The sequence below is a fragment of the Lingula anatina genome, chromosome 3 (genome assembly GCF_051362555.1).
Source record: "Lingula anatina isolate TDL-2025a chromosome 3, LinAna3.0, whole genome shotgun sequence".
NCBI lineage: Eukaryota > Metazoa > Brachiopoda > Lingulata > Lingulida > Lingulidae > Lingula > Lingula anatina.
In genome coordinates, this window is record NC_141769.1 from 23,922,973 (window position 1) to 23,936,190 (window position 13,218).

A 13,218-nucleotide genomic window follows, 5' to 3' on the forward strand; every position below is an offset into this window, starting at 1 on the left:
GTTTTACAGTGCAAAGGAAAGTATGAGAAGGCTTTTAAAGAAATGGAAAAGGCTGTGGACAATTACAAAAGAGCTGATGCAGATATAAACTTGTCTAGAGCAGAAGTAGAAAAAGTAATATTCAAACCTGGGTGTGGTTTTTGATAGATGTATTGTGGTTTTGATAGATTTATCATGGTAGCCTCACCTTCTTTTAACTGATACTGCAAACATTGGAGATTTATTTTTTAAAGTTTTGTATATATCTGCTTGAAAAAAAGTAATGTGATATTTGTGCTGTATACATTTAAACGTGTGTGTGTGTGTGCACGCGCGTCCAAAAAGTTCTCTGAAAATGGGAGAGAACCTTTTTCTCAATTTCCAAGAAATAATGTAATTTTCATTTTGTATGAAAAATATTAGTCTCATGAAGCATTGCTTCAGTGTTTACTTTCTCATTAGGACTGTATCTTAACGTTTTTTTTCTGAACACTCCCTCTCCTGATTGGTCTAAGACCACAATATTTGCCATACCCTGGTAAATATCATATATATTGTATTCCTATTTTATGTTTTTACCTGTCTTCCAGCATAAGAACACATCCCATATAAAAACACAGCAGTGCGACGAGCTGAAGAACGACTATGCTGCTCAACTTCAGACCACAAATAAACATCAGCAAGAACACTACACAGTCCTTATGCCACAGGTTTTCTCAGTAAGGGCAACTTGGATACACCAAATTATTAAAGATCGTTTTGTTTTTATATCATTCTCAGCTGCAGGATATTAAGATGCTATGAATGAAAACGAGGATTTTCCTCTTTAAGTAACTTTCAAATGCCAAATTATTTCAGGAAAGATGTGGCATAGTTACAGTTTTTATCTTGTTAGACAGCAAACTTATTTTAGTGATAATATCATAAAGACTCTGAGCCTCAGATTCAATGGATTCCAGCTTCTTCATTTTCTAACTTCCACATGTTCATGACCAATAAGAACAGACAAATGTATTTTTTATCCTTTTTCAGCAATTACAAGAAATGGATGAGAAACGAATCACAGAGCTCCAGAGGTTCATCAAAGAATGTGGAGACATCGAAAGAAATGTTATTCCTATAATAAACACATGTATAGATGGTATACACAATGCCGCTAATTCTGTGAACCCATCAAAAGTTAGTATCGCAACTCACTTGTGCCAAGGACTGACTATACATATTTCATTATAAAATGCTTTCTTTTTATCTATATAATTGATATTAAGTGAGTAACTGTTTAGCATTTAATTTTTGAGTTCTGTTTTTAATTTTAATAGAATGTTAGTAACATTTCACTACCAGGTACACAGAGGATACGTGAATATGGATAAATAAATTGGAACTAGAGAATGAAATTTGTTGAAAGTTTGCCTGAATTTGTATGCATTTGATGCAAATAATGCTGCGCAGTATTTCAGGATTATAGAAATGTCTAATCCACATTGGCCTTACATCTTTTGTAATTTTATTTTGTAGAATTATTTTTTGTTGGATCACTAAGTTGTAAATATAATACACCACTAATGAAAGTAACATTCTCATCTGTTTTCTTTTTGCAAGGATTCAGAATTGGTGATTGAAAAATACAAGTCGGGCTTCCAGGCACCAGGTGACATTCCATTTGAAGATTTGAATCAAGTTTTCCACGGAAGCGATAGCTCTCTAAATTCTTCAAAAAGCTCAACTGTGAATGTATCTCGGACTGAAACTTTCAAAGGAGGGACAGTTTCTGGAAAAAACAAGAAAAGAGGAGGCCTTTTTGGAATATTTAGCTCATCAAAGGTGAGGTATTTTACAGTGTTACATATGCTGACCATGTTATGTACAGCGCATATGTAACTAGGTAGCTTTAACTGGTGACCTACTTAAATGGTGTGACCCACATATAATTAGGTCACACTGAATGGTTAATAAAAAAGCCTGCCTCCTTGAAGTGGATCATTCATCTAAGCCCTTCCATGTTTAATCCTTGTAATTTTATCTATTGTCTTGACTGATGAACTTGCTATAACGGTTATTCACTAACAGGGGTTTGCAATCAATTTTCTTCTTCCTGTAGTTCTAGCTAAACACCGTTAAAAACAGACTCAAATGCTGCTTTATAGTTACAGAGTCAATCTATTATAGCATATATCTTGTAGCTTAGTCTAGTGTGTACTCTGAAGGTGTGTTCAGATTTAAACTTAGACTGGTTTTTGAATATTATCTGTTTCCAGCTATTATAACTTTTACACCAAGAGATGTACCACTGAACCTCAGCTGGTTTTATCATTTTAATTTATTATGTCTGGCAACACAGTCTAACCCAGTTTAAGTCTAAGTCTGAAAACTACCTGTGAATATAAACATTTGGTGTGGTTCAATACGTAATGTTAATGATTGTGGTAAGTAATCAACGGCATAGTTTTAGGTCAAGGTGAAGGTTGTTTGTTTTGAAGGTCTTGTTAGCATTACTAACCATTACAGGTTTGGTCAGTGAGATGACATACTGTAGACATGTTAGTAACCAAGGGCATAGTTACAGGTCAAGGTGAAGGTCATTTTGAAGGTCATATTAATTGTACTAACTGTATAGTATACCTTGGGCTGTTAGATCATTTTTATGTATCCATTGATTTGAAGTTGTCATCACATGGTCTGTCAAGATAGTTCAGACTAACTTCAAGTTAACAAAAATAGATTTGCAGTTAGACCCTATAGGAGATAATAGGTACTTTTTCCGAAGATTAACATTTTCTATCTGCTAATGAAGTTTTTCAATTTGATGACTGAATAGACAGGATGAAGCATTCTTTTTTCTCGTAGTTTATGTAAGTTCTTGACTACCTCTAGCTATAGATATAGTTTTAATGTATGTATTGCCACCAAACAAACATGTTATGATACTTGATTTCCTAAAACCAAACCATTTTTTAAAGACTGAAAGGGTTTTTGGGGGTTAAATCATATATTGCATATGCAGATATTCAATCTTTATTTTAGGCCCATAGGATATGGTTGTATTTTAACCTGGAATATGAATTTTGTTCATAAGTATCAAAATGTGTTTCTAATTTTGCATTCTTATGTGTGTTTCAATTAATTGGTCTCTTTAAATTACAAAATTAATTTGAATACAAGTTAATTTTATAAATAAATGAGTGATGAGAACACGGACTGATTGTTAAATGTGCATTGAATTTTGTAACTGTAATTAAAGTCAAAATATTCCATTTCCCTTCTGTAGATTATAGGATTTTTGGTAAGATCTCGAGATGATTGGTGTTGATTGTTGACTGGCTTTGGTTGGTGGCATGCAGAATTTTTTTCTTTCATTGTCCCAAGTCAAAAAAAAAAAAAAATGCACATGAAAACTGTTTTATACTTCACATATGTATGTATGTTGTGATTATCTGTTACGCATGCATGGTGTAAATGTTTTTGTGTTTAAAGCAATGCCTTATTTGTCATATTGAAGTCAGATTTTTTATATGAATGCCATGCTAACGACTGCTTTTTCTCTATCAGTCTTTTTTCTTGTGGTTTAAGTCATTGTAGCATTTTCATAAAGTCCTGAAGACTTATTGATTTTGACTTTTTAAGGTATTTGATGTAGTTTCAGTTGGAATGTTTTTTCAGTTGCTTTTCAATATTGATCATGTGTTGTTATTACTGTAGTGTAATATAGATTGAAGGCATCTACATTTTGAAGTACTAGTAGAAGAAAACAGAAGGCATTTGATGCATGTTGTAATATAGTATTGAGAGATGTGTCCACTTACAGATGTTTGTCACACCAAGTTCCCTTGTCAGTGCAGCATTTCCTTTGGTAAAAGGATAAAGCGGAGAAGAGATTAAATATGTTGTGACCGTGACATTTTGACCATTCATGAAAAGGATTAGATAAAAGATGTGTAAACTGACATTTAACTTTGAGATTCTGTAAATTTTTAACAGGTTTCAGTGCTAAAAAGTTGGTACGTGACAAGAGATTCTTGGTGTTTTAAAACTTTTATTTTGCATTTTTTGATGTATATTGCCTTGCTTTCTTTTCACCTTGACCTTGCGGCCTCACCTGCTTTGACCTTGACCTTTAATCTCTTTGCCTACCCGTTTCTAGTCACAATTGTCTAAGGTAATTATTGATTCTTTTTCAAGTATATTTAAGTTTGATCTATGGTTGTCTCCAAATTTTTTGATGGAATATTTGGTATTGTTTGTACGTAGACTTGTCTTGCGACTATTGTTTGATATCAGTTTACAAAAAAAAAAAAAAACACTGCTTAATTGAAAATAACAACAAGTATGGTTCCATCAGCATTGAAACAGAGCTTCAGATAAAGTGGAATGTGTTAGAGAAGCCTTGATTGACATAACTAACGCAGCAAGATAACAAACACGCTTCATTGATAAACATTGTGTTAACCATACTGCACGAGCTTGGATCACACTGATAACATGACATTTTTGGATATTCGAGGAACATTACGTTCTTATTAAGTCTCATCATTTCCCAGTCAGAAATCATTCTCATATCTTTCTGATGATTAAGTTATTTTGAGGAAAAGAAAATCTGATTTGATTTATAGCCTCATTTCTTTTTCTGCCCTCCCCCCCCCCTCCCCCCAAAAAATTACAGTGATCTTTACTGATTTTGTTAATTTTAGCATTACAATTTTTGGAGACTATTAAATGAAATTTGCATAGTTGACAAAATTAATGTCAAGAGCAGTGGTCCATTCCAATTGTGGTGAGTGATTAAAAAAGAAAAAGAATAACTTAACTGAAATCATATTTTGAATTTTTATAGCATCAGCTACTTTATATATATATTTCCATTTTTTAGACGGATGAGACAAAAGAAGATTTCAGCAACTTGCCACCCACTCAACGAAAGAAGAAACTGAATAAAAAGATAGAGGAACTCAGAATTGCAATTGCAAAAGAGACAGCAGAAAGGTAATTTTTTTTCCACAGATCTTTTATATTTTTATCACAAAGGGAAAAATTTCATTTTCCAAGAAGATCAGTAAATTGTAGTTTGTATAAGACAGAGATCCAGTCCCAAATTTCCTGTCTTTATTTTTCAGAGATGGTATGATCAAAATGCAAGAAGTATATCAACAGAATCCAGCACTAGGGGATGCCAGTAGTTTAGACAAACAGTTAGAAGAAAATGCACAAAAATTGGACTTACTCAGACAGGAATGTCAAAAATTTGAGGTAGGGAAGGTTTCTGAGGGAGAGGTGGGGGGAAAAAAGCAAGGGGGAAATACAAGTCAGTATATTACTAATAAAAATCCAGTAAATTACCTCTCACTTTGAGAGAGGTAATTAGATTTATGCAAAGGGTTTTATTGTTCAGTGTCAGTAACGTATTGTAGACTGTCCCCCCAAAGTCATGGAAGGTGATGGCAGAAAGTGTATTTCTGTGAGTAGAATAAAAAAGATGAAGGTGACCACTGAAAAAATAGATGTTTGGGCAGTATTTAGAATATAAGATGAATTGCAGTACTAACTTGGGTCTTTCAGGGCTACTTAGCAGAAGCAGAGGGGCAGGGCACACCGCAGTCAGATCGCAAAAAACGAAACAGTATGACGGACGAAAGTGTCACTTCAAGAAGTACTTCAGATTTAGGAAGTATGGGGTCACAACAGCGTGCGTCTGCACCAGGCACGCCATTACAACAACATCAGAGGTAAGCTCTACACTAGAGGCATTCAATGCATGTTAGACCTGTATGTAGCAAACTCAGCAAAAATGAGTATTTTTATCACCAAGGTATAATATCCTATGCAAATCTTTCAGAAAATTCAGGTTACTTTTACATTATTTATGTTTTTGCAGAAGAGCCTCATATGTTACACTGTGTTAGATTTGCAGAACCTTTCTCTTTTCTTTGGTTTGAGTAGATTGCTTTAAACATTAAGCTAAAAAATATCACTCCAGCAAGAGCCACTTCACCAGCCTGCTACCATACAATGAGACATATTTTACTTACAGCTACAATGAAAGTCCCGACAGTGGTATCCAAGGCAACAGCCGCGGCCAGTTTGACGCCCAAGACTCGTTTGAAGAAGATGTCCCTGAAGGAGTGCCAGTTTTGGGCGTCTGCGTGGCTGTTTACCCATTTGAAGGTAGAATATACTGCATTTATAGAGCACTACAGTTGCAAACAATTACACCATGAAAAAAGGGAGTTTTAGAACGAGATAACAGAGACAAACTTTCTTTGAAAAATATCAAGAGAGCCAGATTTAGTTGCAATTTTGAGAACTTAAGTATCTATCCCCCCAAAATTTTTTTTTCAAAAATTTAGAAGTTTTTGCAATGTTTTGGTCACTAGCAAACAGGCAAACCAATGCTGATAAAACATAACCTCTTTGGATGGCAGAACCAGTGACTGAATCTGAAAATGCTTTGAAGAGAGTTTGGGCCTTTCAGAGGGCTGAATAGAGATTGTCCATTAGTATGCATGTACTAGCAATGACAACTTGTTAGCAAGTCTCCATTTCTTCTCAAGCTGTCGGCCTAAATCACAGATACTGGTGGATAATATGGCCACAAGAGAGGCTGGAGAAAATCAGACATCATTTTCTTCTTAAAAACAGCTCTTAAATTTACATTTTCAAAAATGGATCTTGATTCTTAGAAAATGTGCCTGAAATGCACGCCTTAGGCCTACACACTTTTACTCTCCATAACAGATCACTGTTTTCTCTTTATTTCAGCGACAAACGATGGCTCAGTGTCCATGGCTCAGGGCGAGCAGTTCTCTATCATTGAAACAGACCAAGGGGACGGTTGGACCTTAGTACGGAGGGAAGCTACGGGAGAGGAAGGTTTTGTCCCCACATCATACATTGAAGCCACATACTATTGAAAATAGCAGAAAAAAATAGACAACAATGGAGAGGAGTTTACATTGTTTTGTTGCATTCTTTGAGGTCACAAGATTATGATTTTTTTTAAACCCAGTGATTTGAAGGTCATGATTTTTTTCTTGATATGTTGTCACCGTGTTCTGCCTATTGTTAAGTGCATCTTCTCAGTCATATCTTAAAAAGAGGAAGCTAGTAATTGGAAAATGAAAATGGCAGATTAACAGTCGTCTGACTTAATATGAAAACAACAATGAAAGTAGAGTATTATGAACTATTTTCTTTAGACTTCTGCTTTTTTTTTGTGGGGGGGGGGGGGTTAAGGTTGAAAGCTACAGACAACTTTCTAAAGTCAGTTTTAAAGAAACCGTCTACGATTCTGCCATACTATTATGTTGGGGGATAAAGATATTCAGAGCATATATATTGGACTATTGAATAATGAGCTGTAGGTATTGCTATATGTGCTGTATTGTGAACTTGGGGACACCTTTAGTTAGAGGGAGAGAGAACATGATGGACAGAATGAAAGTGAAAGTGATTTTTGCTATCTTTGTGTACATAAGCGTAATTACTCATTAAGCAGTGTAGTTCTGTGGACAATTGTATATGCACTGTACAATGCAATGTGAAAATGAATCATTTTTACAGAACAACTGTCATTAACAAACAAATTTATTATCTTACAACAAAAAATATATATATACATACTTTATTGCCCTAGGTGCAACACAATCTACTGTAGATATGAAAGAGACAGTACACAGGAGATTTTTTTAACTGTACAGCCAGAGCAGCAATATTGCTTATGTAGAAACTGTTCATTCAAGATGCCGTTTTAAGACTAATTGGTGCCCACTGTATTTATTCCTGAATTTCTGTCATTTCCATTTTATGTATTATCTCAAGCTGCAGCTGAGTGTTGCCTCTTGGTGGCTTATTGATTTATATAAAGGTATTATAATATTTACACTTATACATGCAAACTTGAATTGCAAACAGGTGTTGAATGAAAATGGAAGCAGTTTGTTGTGATTTCGAAGACACAAGACTTACCTATCCAAACATGTTCTGGCTCACTACTTTTGTAAATACATTTATACTATTGTCATAGTATTTATGATTATTTTTTTTGTAACTGGGGTTTCCTTTTGCGTTGTTTTATAGAATCCCTATGTGATTTGTCAAATTCAATCGATTCTGAACTAATTTGCTTTTGTACTGCTAGATTGTATGGAAAGCCATTGGACCCATTTACTAAAATGTACAAATATATGTATATCTAAATCATGAAGCCTGCTTCTAAATAAAATTCCCTCACCTAGTACTTGCCCTCAAAAAGTATAAATAGAAAAATTCTTTCTTTATATAAGTGCAAATAACATGATGTTCTTTCCCAGAATAATTGTTAATTACAAGGAAAAGAGGATATTAATATAATACTAATATCCTGATAAAGGGAATAGCAATCATGTCAGAAAGTAGCTAAAACATGCCCATTGCAAATAAAAACTTTAATGATAGTAAATTATCAACACACAACGCTTTGTGTTGCATGCTTACCAGATTTAAGATTAACAATGATGTATTTGTTATCAATTATTGAGGGACTAGCAGATAAGATTAGTTATATGTTTATGTATGTATCCACATATTATAAATATTATGTATATAAGGATGAAATACTGTGCATGCCATTTGACTTGGCTTGCTAGTAAAAAGTTCTTGCTTCTTTCATGCTAAATGCGTCGTTTCTTTCACAGAATATTCTGTGTAAGGAAAATTTTGTCTAAACGATTTTCCCAGTGGTTGTGTTTGATTCATGATCAAGATATATTTAGTTTTATGAAATCGACATTGAAACAGTCTGCTAAGCATGGAAATTATGATCATTTTTTTAGAGATATTATGATTGTCACAAGTTTCACTGAGGGAAGTGATGTTTACTATGAAATTTGTAGGTCAATCATCGAGAAAAATGTAGCTAACTTCAATTTGATATTTTGTGGGGTATTGAAAGTCTGAAAGGGCCTGGTAGTTTGATTATTTATTTGACAAATGACAGTCTGCACAAAAGTCATGATAGTTTTGAAAGATGTTCAAGCCTTTTACACTTTATAAGGGTGAGAACACAGATACCATCAAGTTGTATAAATCTAGAATTTATAAGATTGCTGATACGTAGGATAACCGCTGTAGGCCTAAATATGTGATACAAAATTTGCCTCATTTATAAAAACATCCTGTTCGTTATTCAACTTTGACTTTGTAATTGTTGAATCTTTAACTTGTAAGTGTATTTTGTAGGGATTTATTTACACTGAAGTTTATTATGATTATTAATTGAAGCAGTTGATTAAGTTTATCTACTTTTGTTTATTTCTGTATTTATTTATTGGCTTCTTGATGTAGCTGGTCATATTGATCAGCATTGCAAAGCTTAATAAAAATATACATTGTAATAATGATAGTATGAATAAAGATGAACCATTTTTAGTACGTGTTATTTTGATTTATCTAAGCACATAAATTAATCAGGACCAGTTTCAACAAGAAGAAAGGGGGATTTAAAGGGACAAAGTGTTAGGTTTTAACAGGTAAATGCCATTAACTAATGTCTCCGAATCTAAATAATCGCACTCTGAGAAACCTCAACTGCCAACCATCTTGGCGCAGTTTTAAATCGTGTGCAACTTCGAAGCCTGTGCAAGAAATGAGCTCAAAGGAATGGGCAGTATTGTAAAAATCCATGTCTAAGCAGGTTATGGCATTTTTAATTTTCTCAGATTGCTACAGAGTTATGCAAAGGAGGTCGAAATCCTTGGTTATTGTGAGTGTCAGGATAGAGAGATCAAAGGTAGTCGAGAAATACAATCAAAATTCGTCCTTTTGGATTATTTCACGTCAATTAATTGCCGCATACTCACTGAGAAATGTTTTTACTTCAAACCAGGAAGCTACTGTTTGTTGTAGGGTCTATTCTGTCTTTTAAAATTGATCAGTGTGCAGTTTGTTTACTCCTTCGATCAGGAAGTTCTGATGTTTATGTATATATCATTATTCTATTGTAATCAGAATTTTAATGCAGTCTGTTTGCTCTTTTGAACCAACAAGGAAGTGTGCAGCGACCTATTTCGCTGATTGAAATTTAATACCTGATTGGACGAGGATGTTTACACGGTTAACACAAATATACAGGCCTAGATCTACATGCATATTGAAGGTGGTCAAAAGAAAGACAAACTTTCTGGAAAAAAGGTAAGATTATCTTAAAATCCCCCTGCTTTAGAAGGCATCTCATGTTTTGATAATTGATTATAGAGCATGTGGTGGGATCGTTGGCGCGTTTCTGAGCCTTGTTTAAATGAGCTATATTTTGACTGTAATAAGTCCAAGAAAGCCTGGATCTGCATGACACTCCTGTCTATGACATTGGAGAGAAAGAGGGTGTAGATCAAAAGCTCCAAACTTAGAATTATAAAAGGGCTGGTCTATAAAACGAACTAGAAATATAAAAAGGCTTTGTTTTTTGCGAAAATAAGATAAAGCATATTAAGACTGCATTCCCAGAGATTTAGATCGATCCATCTGGATCGACCTAACTCCCTGGGGGTTCACGCTAAATTGCTATCAGCCGAGTGGGCACCATAGTTAATTACCCCCTTACAGCTTTTAGAAGGCGGGACAGACATTTAAGCCTGTTAAGCTGACACCAATCTAGCGAGACTCCCCAGGGGGATAGATCGATCTAAATATCTATGGGAATGGGGTCTCAGGCTGTATTCCCAGAGATTTTAGATCGATCTATCCCCACGGGGAGTCTCACTAGATTACTGTCAGATAATCCGGCTTAAATGTCCGTCCCGCCTATTACAAGCTGTAAGGGGGTAATTAACTTTCGTGTCCGCCCGGCTGACAGCTATTTAGCGTGAACCCCCAGGGAGTTAGGTCGATCTTAAGTAGATTGATCTAATCTTTGGAAATGGGGTCTAAGACTGACAGCTATTTAGAGTTGGGTCGATCTAAAGTAGATCGATCTAATCTCTGGAAATGGGGTCTAAGACTGACAGCTATTTAGCGTGAACCCCCAGGGAATTAGGTCGATCCCATTTCCAGACATTATATCGATCTACTTTAGATCGACCTAACTCCCTGGGGGTTCGCGCTAAATAGCTGTCAGCCGAGCGGACACGAAAGTTAATTACCCCCTTACAGCTTGTAGTAGGCGGGACGGACATTTAAGCCGGATTATCTGACAGTAATCTAGTTAGACTCCCCGCGGGGATAGATCGATCTAAAAGCTCTGGGAATACAGCCTAAGTTTAGAAAATTTCATTCTTTAGGTTGTTATGTCTATCCCACGACCCGATTATTAAAAATTTCAATTATAACAAGTAACTCTTTTAGACTCATGATTTTATAACTTAAATAGTTTGTAATTTTAGTTTTCAATTTGTACGTTGCACTGAGATTTTAATGGAGTGTGTCAATAGGAGTTGTCCGGGATAGCCTATTTTGAACATCTGCGCAGCAGATGACGTCAAACGAGACCTGGATTGGAGCGAGATTTCACGAGAGGTGGGGTTAAAATCTGCCATTGAAACTTCTCTCGCGTCTTCTCACAAGTCTATGTTATAGGATTGCAATAAGTAAAATTTGGCGTTGTCATGTAATTTGAGATAGAGCAACGCAATGGCGAATTACTAATGTTGTGTCATAGGGTGCATTGCAGTTAAAGCTTAGCAAGAAAACCAGGAAAATGACCATGGATGACGGACACGTCTGGCGAGAGAAGTGAAGTAAAGAAAGAGAAGTTGATTAGATTAAAAGGACTAACTGTCGACATTTTTAAAGTACAGGTCAGGTCGTAGTATTTTGTAGGAAGAAAGGGACCAACTGCAGACAACTCGCACCCGACACGTCACTGGCTTCATGGCATCACCGTATAGACCGTATCATCAACAGTCGAGGGGCATGTTAATAAGTACTGAGTAAGTTTTGTGTGTAGTTTACAGGATACCATGGTTTATTAATGTAATACAGCCCTAGTACTTGTGATTAATAGTCTTTTACAGTAACTATATGAGACAAATTTGCTTATACAATTCCTGTCTCGATATAACGTGTACCTGATTATGAAATACTGGTGAACCTTCCACACTTATTAAGTTTACACAATGTTCAGTTGCATTTGTGACATTCCATGCCGGGTGGTCGGTTATAATAATTGCAAGTAAGGTAGAAATTAGAGTTGGTATTTTACAACAACGTTTATCACATGATGATATATATTTCAGAAAACTAAGTGAATTATTATTTTTTTTATTTTAGAGCATGACAGACACAGCGCATGTTATTGAACCAGGCAAGAACTGTGAGAGACGTGGTCAGGATAAACAGATGTTGAAGATTGCTCAGTGTATATTAATCTCTTATGTCCTTAGTTATTATGTTGTTGACTTATTATATCAGTAATCAACAGATGGCATTTTTGTCTGGGTGTCACTTACAGTATCAGGCATTTTCTTTATTACTTTAAAATGAAACATTTGGTTTTATGAATATATATACAGGCCTATGTATTGTACTGCACTAGTAATTTAATGAAGAAAATAATTTTTCTTGCTTGTATCATTCTTATGTTACTGTAGTGACTTTTTAAAATAACTATATGACACCTGTTTTTCATATTATTTACTGAGATCACAAATACAAGTTCGCCTGTGATGTTGTGTTTATTTGTATTGGTGTATAACTGTCAATAAAATGCAATGATTTATGCAAAGTTCAACCTATATGTTGTCCATTTTAATACTTTCTTTTGTCATCTTTCCTGTCATTTAAGTCAAATCTGATCACAATGAAACTTACATTTTGTGAATGCTATCCATTAGCTTCTATAGCATCATTTTCATCAGTAAATAAATGAAGAAAATTAACTTTATGATCAAGTTCCAGCCTTTAAATTTAGTGAAATTAAAACAAAGATGCTGGCAGGTCTAATGTTCTGATATGCCATCCATCAGTAAATGAAATGTCAAATGATTTTTTTTACTTCTTTATAAGTAAAGTTTAATAGTAAAAAAAAATATAAAGAAAAATAAGTTGCAGTTATAAAAAGCTTTTGTTGTTCAAACGGATCTCATGAAATGACCAGTCAATGAAAAACAATGGTAACTAATGCCATTTTCCTGTACCACAAGCAAACCTCTGGTGATGTAGCCTGTTTAAACGCGACCTTTGCTGCGTAGTACGTCCTCCGGGCGAATTTTGCTTTGCAAGCGTCATCGGCTCTTAGCTTGGCAAATTCAACATGTCAGTTGTACGTACATATTA

At 34.9% G+C, this 13,218-nt stretch overlaps 1 protein-coding gene across 5 annotated transcripts in view; it reads left to right on the top strand.

Annotated features, from left to right (window-relative positions):
- LOC106157976 (formin-binding protein 1-like) overlaps window positions 1-9,378 on the top strand; it is a 37,218-nt gene extending 27,840 nt beyond the window's left edge. For 3 of the 5 annotated variants that reach the window (XM_087008849.1, XM_013533791.2, XM_013533794.2), the window contains exons 6-15: window positions 10-114; window positions 570-698; window positions 1,012-1,158; window positions 1,582-1,803; window positions 4,121-4,135; window positions 4,847-4,959; window positions 5,091-5,223; window positions 5,533-5,699; window positions 6,005-6,138; window positions 6,733-9,378. In XM_087008849.1, coding sequence (XP_086864975.1) covers window positions 10-114; window positions 570-698; window positions 1,012-1,158; window positions 1,582-1,803; window positions 4,121-4,135; window positions 4,847-4,959; window positions 5,091-5,223; window positions 5,533-5,699; window positions 6,005-6,138; window positions 6,733-6,884 — 1,317 coding nt within the window. In that variant the 3' untranslated portion in view covers window positions 6,885-9,378. Of the gene's footprint in view, window positions 1-9; window positions 115-569; window positions 699-1,011; window positions 1,159-1,581; window positions 1,804-3,247; window positions 3,263-4,120; window positions 4,136-4,846; window positions 4,960-5,090; window positions 5,224-5,532; window positions 5,700-6,004; window positions 6,139-6,732 lie in introns of all 5 variants that reach the window. The other 2 variants (XM_013533792.2, XM_013533793.2) reach the window with 2 other exon arrangements.
- The last annotated feature ends 3,840 nt before the right edge of the window (window positions 9,379-13,218 follow it).